Genomic DNA, 16,103 nt, shown 5'->3' with positions numbered 1-16,103 from the left:
TTTAAGACTTGCTTGACTAACCCTGTAAAAAGACTCCATTGTTCCGGGAGCATTTTTAAATAAAGTTAGATTCAAAAACCTTAACGATTTTACAGTACAATGCATGGACTTTTGTAGGACATCGGACAGACTAACAGCAGTAACCGCAGAAGCGGTCTAACAGAGGACCAGGTCATGTCAGTCATGGAGGCGGCAAGACCAGGGGTGTCCAAAGTGTGGCCTGGAGGCCATTTGCAGTCCGTGGCTGATTTTTTATTGGCCCGTGTCACATTGTGCCAAAATGGAAAAGTGGTTTATATTACGGGGAAAAAGCTGTAGTCTAAAAGTCAAGAAATGATGATGATTTGTAATTGTAATTAAGAATAAAATTAAATAAAAATTAAATAAATTAAATAAAATTAAATGAGAATAAAATGAGGAAAAAATAACCGCATTTTAAAATTATAAAATTATATTTTTATACAATTATAAAATTTTTATATTGAAGAAAAAGGAAAATTTTTTGAGTTGTAATATTATGAGAAACAAACAAAACTATGAATCAAAGTTGTCATTTTTGAAAAATTATTTAGCAAAAAGTTATAAAAAAACAAAAGTTAAAATTATAATTTAATAATCATAATTATAAAGGTTGTGGAGGTGCTGGAGCCTATCCCAGCTGTGGCCAACCAATCACAGGGCACATATAGACAAACAACCATTCACACTCACATTCATACCTATGGACAATTTGGAGTGGCTAATTAACCTAGCATGTTTTTGGAATGTGGGAGGAAACCGGAGTACCCGGAAACCGGAAAACCCACGCATGCACGGGGAGAACATGCAAAGACGGAATTGAACTCGGGTCTCCTAGCTGTGTGCTAACCACTTGTCCGTCGCCGTCGTGCAGCTAATTTGCCTCGAGACAAAAGTGACACAGAGAGCGACAACAAAAGAGACTGACAAAATGTGTGATGAAGGAATGATGAGGTTGTTGGATTCTGATGTTAAAGAAGACGACTTTACTGGTTTTGGTTCCCAGGAGGAGAACGAAGACAGCAATGGATGACATTTCTGGCAGGCTACTATTGAAAAAATATTTCAGTGTACTGGAAATGAATGTACAGACAAAACCTGTCATGCATGCTAATTAGACGTTTATTTCAGTTATCAAATGACCTTGAACTGCATAATGAAATAATGCATAATGTCATAATGAAATGGATGGAGGCGCACCCATAAGATCTAAGATGCCCATCAATTGTATACGAATTGTATACGAAGTACATGGCCTCAAGCTACAGCATCTCTGCAATGTCAACAGGTTCCGCTGTCAGTCAAGGCCCTGTCAATCATTCCTCTTCCCGTTGAGCCACACCGTCGGCTCGTATGACATCGGCCTTGCATCAAAGAATGTTTTTTAAGAGCTACTGTACGACCATCGCAATGACATTTGGTGAATTCCGTGATAAATGAATTTTCCATAAAGTAGCATTCCTTATTTATGAACGGAATATTTCTGTAGTTAGAGCGTAGAAAACATATAACCTTAAGTACGTTTTAACATTATTAAAGCTCTCTAGAATTAAATAACACCCCTATAGTCACTTTCACCCTCGTATGACCCAATGTAGTCGCCATAATAAGAGAAAATAAGCCATTTAAGACATAATATAAGTAGTTACTATGAATAATATTACTAAGAAATGAGTACAGTACTTAGTACTGTAGTGGCTATTGTCTCATCAGTGTGGCATTACTGACACCTAGTGACCAGTGTAGAATGCTACATATCATTAATATCTTCTGAATGCGATTTATTTTTATTTTTATTTTTATTTTTATTTTTATTTTTATTTTTATTTTTATTTTTATTTTTATTTTTATTTTTATTTTTATTTTTATTTTTATTTTTATTTTTATTTTTATTTTTATTTTTATTTTTATTTTTATTTTTATTTTTATTTTTATTTTAGTCGGGTTTGGAACCAATTTGTATTTTTTTTGCCATTTTTATGCTTGAAAATGGCATGGCTGGAATCGAACTCGGGTCTCCTAGCTGTGTGGCCTGCACGCTAACCACTCTGACACCGTGCAGCCCCTTGAATAATTTTGAGCGTGGCTATTTTAGGTTGGAATGACCAGGTATTTTTAGACCAGCTGTGTTTTTTCCCAATGCTGACGTGTTTTGCGGTATGCCCAAACTGGTAAAACCAGACTCAACGGAATTCTGCTTTTACCAAAGCACATATGATTGACATTGACATTGATTGACATGCAGTCAAACCGGTCCGGCTTGGGCACAGGTGCGGCTTTAATGACCCAGATGTCATTTACACAAACCTTCAAAGCATTGCCCGTGATGTTATTCTAAAATATTGCAATATTGTCAACATCTTTTTTGAAGCATATGACTTTATTTATTATGATGATTTCTTCATGTATATTTGTTAGTAAGCAGTACAGGGACACAAGAAATCGGGGCTTTAGAGCGACGGTGTTGACATTTGACCTTGAACAGCGCAGGAGAAAAAGGTGTTCCAAACAATTTGTGCGGTCAAATAATAACATAATCATATTTCTATGGATTCTGGCGTCATTTTACGTGTTTGTGCATCAATAACCCGACTCACATTAGCCACGGTTACATGAGGAGTTTTATGAAATTGAAACAGCGACAACAATCATTGATCAACTTTCAGGCATCACAATTTCATAAAAAGCAATAATAATAATAATAATAATAATAATAATAATATAGCCCCGCTGGATGAGTTTGTAAAAGGTAAAGTTAGACTAAAGTACATTTTGAGGTACATGGCAGCTTTCAGTTTTCCCACTCGGAACGCAGAAGCGGCTTCTGGTCTTCGGCTTTGCTCTTGCGAGCGTAGTAGACCAGGACCACGGCCAAGGCCACCACGGACATTGAACACGCGCTAGCAAAGATCCCCGTGCTCGTGGTGCTGCTCAGCATCGCCTTCATCCGTCCGCCGCTTGGCCAGGAAACTGGAAAGAAGAACGCAGATGTGAGATGATGCGGTGGGGGGGGGGGGGGTTGGTCATCGTGATCGTTTTTACATCATTTACTATCGTTGCCTTCAAAACATTATGTCATAAATAAGAGATTCATTCATTTTTATGAATGAGGGAGTCAAAAGTAAAAGATGAAAAGTTCCAATTTTAAGATAAAATGTCATAATTATGAGACAAAAAGTCATAATTATGAGACAAAAAGTCAGTTATCAGATAAAAAGTCACAAATATGACTTAAAAAGTTAACATTATGAGCTAAAAAGTCATAATTATGACATAAGAAAAACAAATATTAGACAAAAAGTCAAAATATGAGATAAAAAGTTAACATTATGAGATTAAAAAGTCATAATGATGACATAAGAAAAACAAATATTAGACAAAAAGTCAAAAGTATGAGATAAAAAGTTCCAATTATAAGATAAAAAGTCATAATTATGAGACAAAAAGTCAGTTATGAGATAAAAAGTCAGAAATATGACTTGAAAAGTTAACATTATGAGGTAAAAAGTCATAATTATGACATAATAAAAACATAAATATTAGACAAAAAGTCAAAAGTATGAGATAAAAAGTGAACATTATGAGATTAAAAAAAGTCATAATTATGACATAAGAAAAACATAAATATTAGACAAAAAGTCAAAAGTATGAGATAAAAAAGTCATAATTATGACTTAAGAAAAACATAAATATTAGACAAAAAGTCAAAAGTATGAGATAAAAAGTGAACATTATGAGATTAAAAAAAGTCATAATTATGACATAAGAAAAACATAAATATTAGACAAAAAGTCAAAAGTATGAGATAAAAAGTTTAAATTATGAGATTAAAAAAATAATGAGATAAGAAAAACACAAATATTGGACAAAAAGTTGAATTTATGAGAAACAAATATGAGATGAAATGTTGACATAAAATAAAAAAGTCATAATTTTGAGATGAAAAAGTCATAGTAATGAGATAAAGTCATATTTATGAGACAAAAAGTATTTGATGAAAAGTTGCAATGATGAGACAAAAAGTCCAAATTATGAGATAAAAAACTGCACATTTGCAGTTTTTTAAATCTCATATTTCTCATCATTTCCAATTTCCACTCATAATTTCGACATTATTGACACGGTTTAACAATGAACATGGCGATGTGGCTAGGTAGGTACCTGGCACCGCCACGTCCCCCTTCGTCATTAGGGTGATGTCCTCTCTCTCAGGGACCTCCAAGCCACGGCCATCCTGGGTCTCCTGAGCATCAGCAGCCATCTTGACGCCGTCAGGCCTGCGCTGAGCAAACGCGCCAGGAAGAGCCTCGCTGACAAACTGGAACGGACCCTGAGTGAGGGACCGCATGGAGGACTGTAAGGCCACGGACCGCCTGCGTCTGCGGAAGGCCTCGTTCTGGCAGCCCATGGCGCATCTGGAGAAGGGGTTGTTGATGTCGCACATCAGGACGCTGCAGGTGAAGTACACCTGGAAGATCATGTGACTCCATTCATTCATTCATTCATTCATTGATTACATTCAACAACAACAAACATTTGTACGCTGTCTTGGTTATTCTACAACATTGCAGGGGGTAACGCCCACATCGAGACAGCCGCAAGCAGGTAACGCCCGAACCTTGACAGTCACAAAGGGGTAACGCCCGCATTGTGACAGTCACATGTAAGTAACACCCACATCGTGACAGTCACAGGGGAGGTAACGCCCACATTGTGGCAGTCACATGGGGGTAACGCCCACATTGTGACAGTCACTAGTGAGTAACGGCCTCATCGTGACTGTCACAAGTGGGTAACGGCCGCATCATGACAGTCACATGGGGGTAACGCCCACATCGTGACAGTCACGAGGAGGTAACGCCCGAACCGTGACAGTCACATGGGGGTAACGCCCACATTGAGACAGTCGCAAGGGGGTAACGCCCACATCGTGACAGTCACAAGTGGGTAACGGCCGCATCGTGACTGTCACAAGTGGGTAACGGCCGCATCATGACAGTCACATGGGGGTAACGCCCACATCGTGACAGTCACGAGGAGGTAACGCCCGAACCGTGACAGTCACATGGGGGTAACGCCCACATCGTGACAGTCACATGGAAGTAACGCCCACATCGTGACAGTCACATTGGGGGTAACGCCCACATCGTGACAGTCACGAGGAGGTAACGCCGGCATCGTGACAGTCACAAGTGGGTAACGGCCGCATCATGACAGTCACATGGGGGTAACGGCCACATTGTGACAGTCACAAGGAGGTAACGCCCGAACCGTGACAGTCACATGGAAGTAACACCCACATCGTGACAGTCACATGGAAGTAACGCCCACATCGTGACAGTCACATTGGGGGTAACGCCCACATCGTGACAGTCACGAGGAGGTAACGCCGGCATCGTGACAGTCACAAGTGGGTAACGGCCGCATCGTGACAGTCACATGGGGGTAACGCCCACATCGTGACAGTCACGAGGAGGTAACGCCCACATCGTGACAGTCACAAGTGGGTAACGGCCGCATCGTGACAGTCACATGGGGGTAACGCCCACATCGTGACAGTCACAGGGGAGGTAACGCCCACATTGTGACTGTCACATGGAAGTAACACCCACATCGTGACAGTCACACAGGAGGTAACGGCCACATTGTGACAGTCACAAGGGGAGTAACGGCCGCATCGTGACTGTCACAAGTGGGTAACGGCCGCATCATGACAGTCACATGGGGGTAACGCCCACATCGTGACAGTCACGAGGAGGTAACGCCCACATCGTGACAGTCACAAAGGGGGTAACGGCCGCATCGTGACAGTCACATGGGGGTAACATCCACATCGTGACAGTCACGAGGAGGTAACGCCCGAACCGTGACAGTCACATGGAAGTAACACCCACATCGTGACAGTCACATGGAAGTAACACCCGAACCGTGGCAGTCACATTGGGGGTAACGCCCACATCGTGACAGTCACGAGGAGGTAACGCCCGCATCGTGACAGTCACAAAGGGGGTAACGCCCGCATCGTGACAGTCGCAAGGGGGTAACGCCCACATCGTGACAGTCGCAAGGCGACGTAACGCCCGCATCGTGACAGCCACAAGGGGTTAACGCCCGCATTGTGACAGTCACATGGGGGTAACGCCCACATCGTGACAGTCACCAGGGGGGTAACGTGGAGTGTCTGTACTTCTGTTGAGTGAACGTACGTACGTGGGCTTACCTGATCATTGCTTCCACCAAAACTGAAGGTCGAGACCTCTAAGTGGTACGTCATTACATCAACGGCTCGGACCTTTAGAGAAGCGTCATTCAAACATCTGGGAAAAAAAGAATATAGACGTAACATGTCAGACCACCAGGAAGGCCATCCAAACAGGGGTGCCCAAAATGTGGCCCGGTGACCACCTGCAGCCCACGTGTATGATTTGGCCTGCAGCACATTCTAAAAATAGAACTTAACAAGAATACTACAATAAAAACAGTAGGATAAAACTTAAAAATTACGAGAAAGAAAGAAAACAAATATTTAAGTAGTCATTTTTGGAAAATCATTTTAGTAGCATCGATTTAAAGTATTTAAAAAAAACATATTTTTCTTTTAAATGATATTATCAGAAACAAAAGAAAAAATTTTGGGGGAAAATTAGTTTGTACAAAAAGTTACAATATCACAGGAATAAAATCCAAATATTGTCAATCAAGTGTATTTATTATGTCCGATAATTATCAGTACCGATAAATATCAATGTAAAAATGCGATATCGGTTGATATCGGTATCAAATGTTTTCCCGATCATGAAAACTGATATTAAAAAAATGCAGTATACAACACTTATGTGTTGATTCCACCACAGGAGATACGTATGTCATGTTACATATATCGATATCAGCTGATATCGGTATCGGAAATTGAGAGTTGGACAATATCGGCATATCGGTTTTCAGCAAAAAAGCCAATATCGGACATCCCTACATTAACTCATAATGTTATGAGAAGAATATTTGCAAGAGGAATGCAGAAATTTTATGAGAATATTCAAAATATTAAGAAGAAAAAAAATAATTATTGTAGCATAGATAAAAAAAAAACTAATTAAAAATTGTTAAAAAAATTTAAAGACATTAGTATATTATGAGAAGCAAAAGAATAAAGTTTAAAAAAAATTTCGGTTGGGAAAAAATAATAATATTACGAGTTGAAGTCAAAATATTATGAAAATAAAGTCAGAATTAGCAGCGGGAATTGCAAAAAAAAGCTGTCGTTTTACAAAAATAAAGTCCTAATAATAGTAGAAAAAATTACAAAATTTTCTGAAAATAAATTTAGAATTAAAATAAAATTTTAATAGGATTTCACCGATATCACAATGCAGAAATTGAGTTTTTTCTTGGAATATATATGACTTCTTAGCATGTAAATGGGTTGATTTTCCAGTATATGGCCCTAAGTGGAACAAGTTGGGGCTACGAAGAATAACCAGCGATTCGACTTCGCATCATACTGGCGGTATTGGTACTGCAATATGGTTTTGGCGCATGAATATTGATCAGTTGCAAACAGTCCGTTTGGGACTCACACTCACACTCACCCGTCCTTAACCAAGTCGTAGAAGAGAGCGTTGTCAGGGTTGTCATCGGGCGTGGCTTTGCATGACTCCACGAAGAAAGTGACGTTTGCCAGCTGCGATTGAGCCTTGATGGCCATAAAAATGGATTGTTGAAAGGTGACCTGCACCGGATAGGCGCTCGGCTGCACTTTGTCGGTGAAGTTAGCGTTGGTGTACACGTCGAAAGAGTAACTGAAGCTGTCCAGTTCAGCGTCGCTGAAAACGTAGTTGGACTTCTGGACGTTGTAATTTGACGAGATGCTGGCGCTTTTGGGGAACTGGCACGAGAAGCCGACTTTCACCGTCTGTCGTCGGAGTACAACTTGATCCGGATTACGCAGGGTTTGGATCTGATTCTTGAAGTAGATGTTGTGTTCTTCATCCTGTTTTTTAGGAAGGAGAAAACACCATGTGAATTCACGGCGGTCGCCATATTGTCTGTCGGGTTAGCATAGAAAAAGGAAAAGTGTGGTGACCTCAACCATTGTGCCGCAGGTGCTGAACTGCATGGAAGCCATGATGTGGGTGTCGTTGTAGGTGACCAAGCAGGATGGGTCCATCAGCGACAGATACCGCACGTCCACGTCGGGCAAAGCGGATCTCTCGATGGCAACCGTCATCATGTCCGCCGTGCACGTCACACTCGTTTTACCTGGGAAGAACACACGATGCCGGTTAGTAATCCCTCCTTTTTCATGGTCAACTGCTTCCACACCCCAACCGTGATGAGGGAATTTCCACAAAGTAGGAATATTATCCGATTCCATTTAGAAATCAAGATATTTTTGAACATTATTAGAAACCTCTAGACATGACATAACACCCCTATAGTTTATCACGCCCAGCCATGATGAGTGAATTTTGTTCTGACGACGAAGTCTGGTGCTTGTGTGTTTCACGGAACATTACAATAACATTACTGACACCTCGTGGCAGCATTTTGTACCGCATTTTTTTAAAATATATTTGTTAAATATTTTTAAATATTTAAATATAAAATATTTTTTATATTATATTGTTATTATATATGATATAATTTATTATTTTATATTTCATATTATATAATATTTTAATAAACAATATTTATATACTAGTATGTCATAAATATATGTATATATATGTATAAATATATGTGTATATATATCATTTTATATTTTGTATGTTTTTGTATATTTAGTATTTTATCTTTTATTTGTATAATATAATATAATGTAATATGATATAATATAATATAATATTATATTAATATAATATAATATTAATATTATCATATTAATGTAATAAAATAATATATAATAATATATTATATATGATATATATAATATAATATTTGTAATATGATATAATATAATATAATATTATATTAATATAATATTTTTAATATGATATAATATAATATAATATATTAATATAATATTAATATTATCATATTAATGTAATAAAATAATATATAATAATATATTATATATGATATATATAATATAATATATAGTATATATATAATATACTATATTAATATACTATATTATATTAATATAATATTAATATTATAATATTAATGTAATATATTATATTATATTATTGCTGTTTAAATTTTAAAAATAAATAAATACATCAAAAAATTTGACATTAAAAATAATTATTATTAATTATTATTAAAAATAATTTAAAAAATATTTTTATATCATTTGTTTATGCTGATATTGGGCCAATATCTCATGTAGCCATTTTTACGCTTCATTTAGGCCAAAAATATGGAACATTAGCTTACTTATGCATATGTTTTGACTAATAATAGACAGCACGAAATAGCAAATATAAAATTATTTTTGAATAGTTTGTTTATGCTGATATCAGGCCGATTATTATCGGCATCCCTACTTCTATTTCTTTATTCCTCATGTCGCCATTTTTACATTTCATTTAGGCCAAAAAGTTTATGAACCACTTTAAGATGAGAAGCCAGCTTTCCTGTTGGTCTGATCCATAAATGGTTTATGAAATAATAAATGTTTAATAAATGTTGATCAACAAACCGGAGAAGGGGGTCGGCTCGCTCACCACAACGGCAACACACCTCATCTCTGATTGGCTGGAAAACAAAGGAGATATACTTTCATTTCATCAGGAAGGATGGCGAATAATACGACTGTAAACTCACGATTCATTTGTCTCAGCAGTGAAGCAGACGGGCGTGACGCCATGCGCGTGGGCGTGTTGTGGTGTCCAGCTCAGCATCACTTTGGCTTTTCCGTGTAGATCATCACTGAACTCCTTGGTCATGTTGTGAGGGCCGCTCACCTGGAAGTCAGTGATGCTTCACAGCAACAGGAAACAGGAAGTCGATATGTCAATATGTTCCCGATGTTATGGTTGGCGAGATACGTAAAGGCGACAAACACCTACGTGGCGTGGTGGGCCTGCGCTTGGGCATGAAGCAGGAATTTATGGCCCACTGTGGCGTGAAGCACGGCACCGTGTTTGGGTGTCGGGTACAAGAACTTGGGCAGCACGTGACCCAGTTCACAATCTGGCAACGATGGGACGACTGGAACATATAAACACAAAATATGATGGAAGCATACGGGATAGTCATTCCTTTCAATGCTTATCCTCATGAGGGTCGTGGGGGTGCTGGAGCCTATCCCAGCTGTCTTGGAGCGAGAGAGAGGCGGGGTCTACCCTGGACTGGTGGCCAGCCAATCACAGGGCACATATAGATGCATGCAAACTCCACACAGAGAATTGAACTCTGGTCTTATAAGGCTTATGTAAGGCTAACCACTCGACTACCGTGCAGCCCTGTATAACACATATAATATACAAATATTTTATATTCATATAATATATCATATCATACAATATAATATAATACAATATAATAAAAATAAAAAATTATATATATACATATATATGTAGAAGACATCATATACAAATATTTTATATTTTAATATTTTTATATAATACAATATAATATGATATAATAAAAATATAAAATTATATATATACATATATGTAAAAGACATCATATACATATATTTTATATTTAAATATTTTTATATAACATTATATAATATAATATATGTAGAAGACATATAATATACAAATATTTTAGATTCAAATAATATAATATAATACAAATATAAAATTATATATATACATATATGTCTAAGACAAAATATGCAAATATTTTATATTTAAAAATATAATACAATGTAATATAATCTAATGTAATATAATATAATATTAAATTATATATATACATATATGTCTAAGACATATAATATATAATATTTTATATTTAAATATTATAATGTAATATAATATAATGTAATGTAATATAATATAATATATATGTAGAAGGCATATAATATACAAATATTTTATATTCAAATAATATAATATAATACAAATATAAAATTATATATACATATATGTCTAAGACAAAATATACAAATATTTTATATTTAAAAATATAATACAATGTAATATAATCTAATGTAATATAATATAATATTAAATTATATATATACATATATGTCTAAGACATATAATATATAATATTTTATATTTAAATATTATAATGTAATATAATATAATGTAATATAATGTAATGTAATATAATATAATATATATGTAGAAGGCATATAATATTAAAATATTTTATATTCAAATAATATAATATAATACAAATATAAAATTATATGTACATATATGTCTAAGACAAAATATACAAATATTTTATATTTAAAAATATAATACAATGTAATATAATATAATGTAATATAATATAATATGATATAATATAATATTAAATTATATATATACATATATGTCTAAGACATATAAGAATATTTTATATTTAAATATTATAATGTAATATAATAAAATACAATATAAATATATATATATTATATCCTAGCTGTGAGGCCTGCGCGCTAACCACTCGGTCACCGTGCAGCCTCCATACAGTATATACAGTAAGTGTTGACCCCAACATCCTGACCGATGGCGGCCTTTCTTGCATCATCATTGCTTCGGTTTGTCAGAATTTGAGGGTATTGTTTGTCCTTTGACCCCACGTTCTAAAGGATTAAGGATTGGGGTCTTTCCTGGTGTTCTTCCTGACGGGGAATTGGCTTCTTTGTCACACTTCTTTGTGAGCTGTAGACCGCCATGATACGTATACCACTTACTTTCTAATAGGAACTGCACTTCCACGCTGCACAGATGTGGTGAACTTCCGTTATGGGCGTCCCGATACGTGGATGTTCCATTTGCATAGGATAAATTCACGTTTTTGGTAGGGAAGTCCTCCAGCATCACCTCAAACACGTAGACGCCGACACCCACCTCTCCCGTTTTGTGGAGGGTGCAGGTGGTCTGGGTGGACACGTGACAAACAGTGGAGATGGTTAGCATTCATCATATTCTTTATACTCGGGTATGGGATACTGTATCCAGGATTTTTTTTCATTTTGGCAATTTTTAAGCAATGAAATAATATTGAGTAATGACCTCATTCAGAGTAATGTTGGCATGAACGGCGGCGTGTTCAGCTAAATGGCACTTGACGTGATCTTCATCTGAATCATAAGCCAAAAGATGAAGCTCTGAAAAACAGTTCTGGGGCTTCCTGCATGAAGATGAATCAGAACAGAACAGATCGTTCATTTATTGCCCTGCTTACTACATTATGTAAGCATTTGAAAAAAAAATGACAGTAGAATTTAACAAGAAAAACAAAAAAAAACCCAACAAAATAAAAAAAAAATCAGCAAGAAAACAAAAAAAAACCCAACAAAATTTGAAAAATCAGCAGTCATTTTAAAAAAATAAGGTCAAAACATTAAGAGAATGAGAAAAAGTTTATTATTCTGAAGGGAAAATAATATTGTTTTAGAAGCGTAAGGTTGAACTTTATATTTTTGAAGTTATAATATTATGAGAAACCAAAAAAAACAATACTGTAATTTTTGGAAGCTTAGGTTGCTCGTAATTAAGTTGCGGAAATCACAAATTACCACTCAAAATAGTCAAAAATCTAAATATTATGAGAATAAAGTCATAATTATTAGAAGAAAATGTACAAGAAGAGCTGAAATTCACAAAAATGTATTATATATTATATGTATTTTTTATTTATTATATATTATTTTATTAATATATTTATTCAGTATTTTTTAAATATTACAAAAAGTCATGATATTATTTTAAACCGACCCAAATAAATGAAGTTACATTTTTGAAACTTTAGTTTGCAGTAATGTCATAATGTTACAAGAATAAAAATGAAAGATATGGGAATAAAGTCATAATTACGAGAAGAAAATCGTCAAGAAGAAAATTAAAATAGTTTTGAAATAAAATTTAAAAAATAGCAGAAATAACAGCTTTTATTTGACAAGAATCACGTTACAGTTTTTAAACAATAAACTAATTATTTTAGGAGAAAAATACCATAATGTAATTTTTGTAGCATAGAGTTGAACTTTTATTAAAAAAAACATTTATTATAAGAAACAAACAAAGCAAATAATAATTGTTAGAAATTAGGTTGAGGAAAAGTCATAACCATGGAAATAAAGTCATAATATCACAAGAGAAAATTTTTTAAATATTATTTTAGAATATTTTTTTTTCCATGCTAATATGCAGGCTAAATAATATTAGCATTTATGACTAGCAAGTAGGGTTGTTACAAGTTGTCACTTTACGCGTAAGAAAAATACAATGAAAACATTTATGACCATATACTGTATCGCAATCCGCTAATTTATTTCGACTATGTTACACTCTGTGTGTATGCTAGTGGCCCCGCCTTCACCCACTCATCCGAAGAGACTGTAGCAGATGTGATATACGCCATGCTACATGGGCTTATGTGAATAATAATAATAATAATAATAATAATAATAATAATAATAATAATAATAATAATAATAATAATAATAATAATAATAATAATAATAATAATAATAATTGTCTTTACCTCAGAGAGGACACGGTGGTCGTTACGGGACAATTGTTCAGGCCTTCGGTGTCAGATCGAGTCCGGAGATCCAAATGGGCGTGGCTTGTCCAGTTTGTTTTTGTATCATTGTTAGTTGCCCAGCAACAACCCGTGTTACTGAAAAGAAGTACTGTTATTTCTACTACTTCTACTTTGAAACATAACCTGTCCTGGTCATGTACCTGAGAGAAATGTAGGAAGCGTTCATGGATACGTTTGCCACGGTCCGTCCCTCAGACTGACACCATCGCTGCTGGCCTGAGGTGTCCTGGTCTGTTTGCACGACGCCGCCGTTGACCAAGCCGGTACATCCCGTGCACGTGTACGTTGATGGATGATCACAATGATCCCTGCCGTTCTGTCGGTGATGAAAGGCCACCTGGGGGGTTGGAAGAAGCGTTAGAAAATATTTCGGACAAGTGAAAAAAAAATATAAATTTTGCAATTTTGGATGTTCTACGTCCTTGTGGTGTATTAATGTGAGCTATCAGTGCTTTGTTGTATAATTCTCTTTTTGTATTTTCTACTACAGGGTTTGAAGAAGCGTTAAAAAATAATTTTTCTTGTATGATTGCAACTTTTTTTCTCATTCAATTACAACTTATTTTTTAATATCTTGATTTTATTTATTTTTTTAATGTTCCACAACTTTTTGTAATTATGACTATATTGTCATAATATTTGGCCTTTATTCTTGTAATAATATAATGTTTTAATGTCTGATTTTCAAAAAATGTCAACTTTATTTTTGATAATATTGACTTTAAAAAATAGTTTTTGTTTTTAAAATTAAAAACTTTAAAAACTTCTATTCGCATAACTTTTTTCAACTTTTTGTCATGATTATCTAATTTTCTACTGTTTTTTTTTTTTTTCATTTCTCCCCAGGCTTTTTCAATAATTTGCCAAATATTTGCAGATTTCGTATTTCTTATTCTTATTGTACTCATTATATTAGGACTTTTATTATGACTTGACTGCCATAATATTGTGATTTTATTCTTGTAATATTATAACTTTCATTCACACCATTTTTCCAACTTCATGATTTATTTCTCAAAATATTTTGACTTTGAAAAATGTTTTTTTTAAATATATAAAAGATCTATTTGTGAAAAAAATATTTTTGACGTTATTTTTCCTCATAATATTACAAATTTATTCTCATAACCTAACTTTTTTCTCGTTATAAGACAATTTTTTTCTCTCAGTATTTCTAATTTATTCTCGTGAAATTTCTGCTGTTTCTTTATTCTTGCTGTTGCTTTTGTTTTGAAATAATTTTCCAAATAGTTCTGCTTTCTTCTCATAATATTACGACTTTATTCCTGTAATATTTTGATTTTATTCCTGTGATATTATAGCTGTTTTCCCAGCTTAATTTTCCAAAAAATACAACTTTATTGTTTTATTTGTTTCTCATGATATTATGAAAAAATATATATTTTTAAAAATTTATTTTTTATAATTTTTTTAAATTATTTTGACTTTATTGTAAGATTACATTTTTACTGTGTTTTTTTTTATATCATCTTTATCTAGCGATTGGCTGGCAACCAGTCCAATAAAACTGCATGTGGAATCAGTACAGAGGAAAGATAATAATTTAAATTTTAGCACTGTACCTTCAAATATCCATTGGGGTCCTTGTGCGGATGAATAAAACTAATGCTATCCCCATAAAAGTCTTCAGCTGAGCCTGCTCCCAGAACTGCAAAGAGTAGCAGGAGGATGGCGCCTGCTGCCATGATGGCGAAGAGAATCTGTTCAAAGAAAAAGCTTGTTGAGTCGGTTTCAATCGGAGCCCAGAAAGGCGTTTCCTTCGGGAGTCCACCCGACAGGTTCAACCTGATATCCACAGAAATGGCACTTTTTTTTTTAACCTTTATTGGTTTTCTCTCCAAACCGTACTTCGTGAAATCATCTTGGGGTCACAGTGAACTGAACAAAAATGATATTATTTATTCCGGAGGTCTTTGCTTCACATTCGCCATTAAGCAAATTCAAGGATTATTGTTTACATTTTTTTGTTTGTGTTTATTTATTTAGTTGTCCCTTGTTTAAATACAGTTCTTAACATTATTAAAGTGCTCTAAACATGAATTAGCACCCCTATAGTCACATGTACACATCTATTACCCAACATAGTAGACATAACAAGAGAAAATAAGACTCATGCTAATTTATTTTGCTGTGTGTGTCAACAGGAAGTGACGTCGGGGGTTCAGAGTTGAGTTTTAGCTTGGCGTGGGTTACGGCTACAACAGTAGCCTATGTTAGGGATTGGTGTATATATATATATAATATCATTATTCAATATAAACACTCTGACTATGTCATTGAAGAAAGAATGATAAAATCATCACACAGCAACTTAACACTGAAAAGGTAAGAAATGTATAAGGGAGGGATCTTGGAAAAAACGCTGTTTTTAGTCTCATATTGGTACTTGTATTTTGATTTCT

The 16,103-nt window shown here is 34.8% G+C and overlaps 1 protein-coding gene across 1 annotated transcript; it reads right to left on the bottom strand.

The window, feature by feature from the left end:
• Positions 1 to 2,393: 2,393 nt before the first annotated feature.
• LOC131132337 (uncharacterized) lies at positions 2,394 to 15,386 on the bottom strand. The gene is made up of 13 exons (XM_058077875.1): positions 15,264 to 15,386; positions 13,821 to 14,017; positions 13,618 to 13,755; positions 12,144 to 12,261; positions 11,822 to 12,008; positions 10,032 to 10,173; positions 9,787 to 9,942; positions 9,662 to 9,717; positions 8,102 to 8,277; positions 7,608 to 8,008; positions 6,239 to 6,335; positions 4,180 to 4,486; positions 2,394 to 2,988 (listed from the first exon to the last, which is right to left on the bottom strand). Exons 1-13 carry the CDS (start codon positions 15,384 to 15,386, stop codon positions 2,810 to 2,812), a joined length of 2,277 nt encoding a protein of 758 aa, XP_057933858.1. The 3' UTR covers positions 2,394 to 2,809.
• Between the last annotated feature and the right edge of the window lie 717 nt (positions 15,387 to 16,103).

This window comes from Doryrhamphus excisus, chromosome 7 (assembly GCF_030265055.1).
Source record: "Doryrhamphus excisus isolate RoL2022-K1 chromosome 7, RoL_Dexc_1.0, whole genome shotgun sequence".
NCBI lineage: Eukaryota > Metazoa > Chordata > Actinopteri > Syngnathiformes > Syngnathidae > Doryrhamphus > Doryrhamphus excisus.
This window is presented reverse-complemented; position numbering and strand designations above follow the sequence as displayed.

Bases quoted from the DNA above. Each gene is read 5' to 3' on its own strand.
- LOC131132337 (XM_058077875.1), bottom strand. From the start codon at position 15,386: ATGGCAGCAGGCGCCATCCTCCTGCTACTCTTTGCAGTTCTGGGAGCA. The intron at 10,174-11,821 runs GTAAGTGGTATA...TATATGTTCCAG, and splicing joins AGTGCAGTTCCTATTAGAAA to TCGTCCCATCGTTGCCAGAT. The intron at 9,718-9,786 runs GTGAGTTTACAG...TTTGTTTTCCAG, and splicing joins ACTGCTGAGACAAATGAATC to CCAATCAGAGATGAGGTGTG.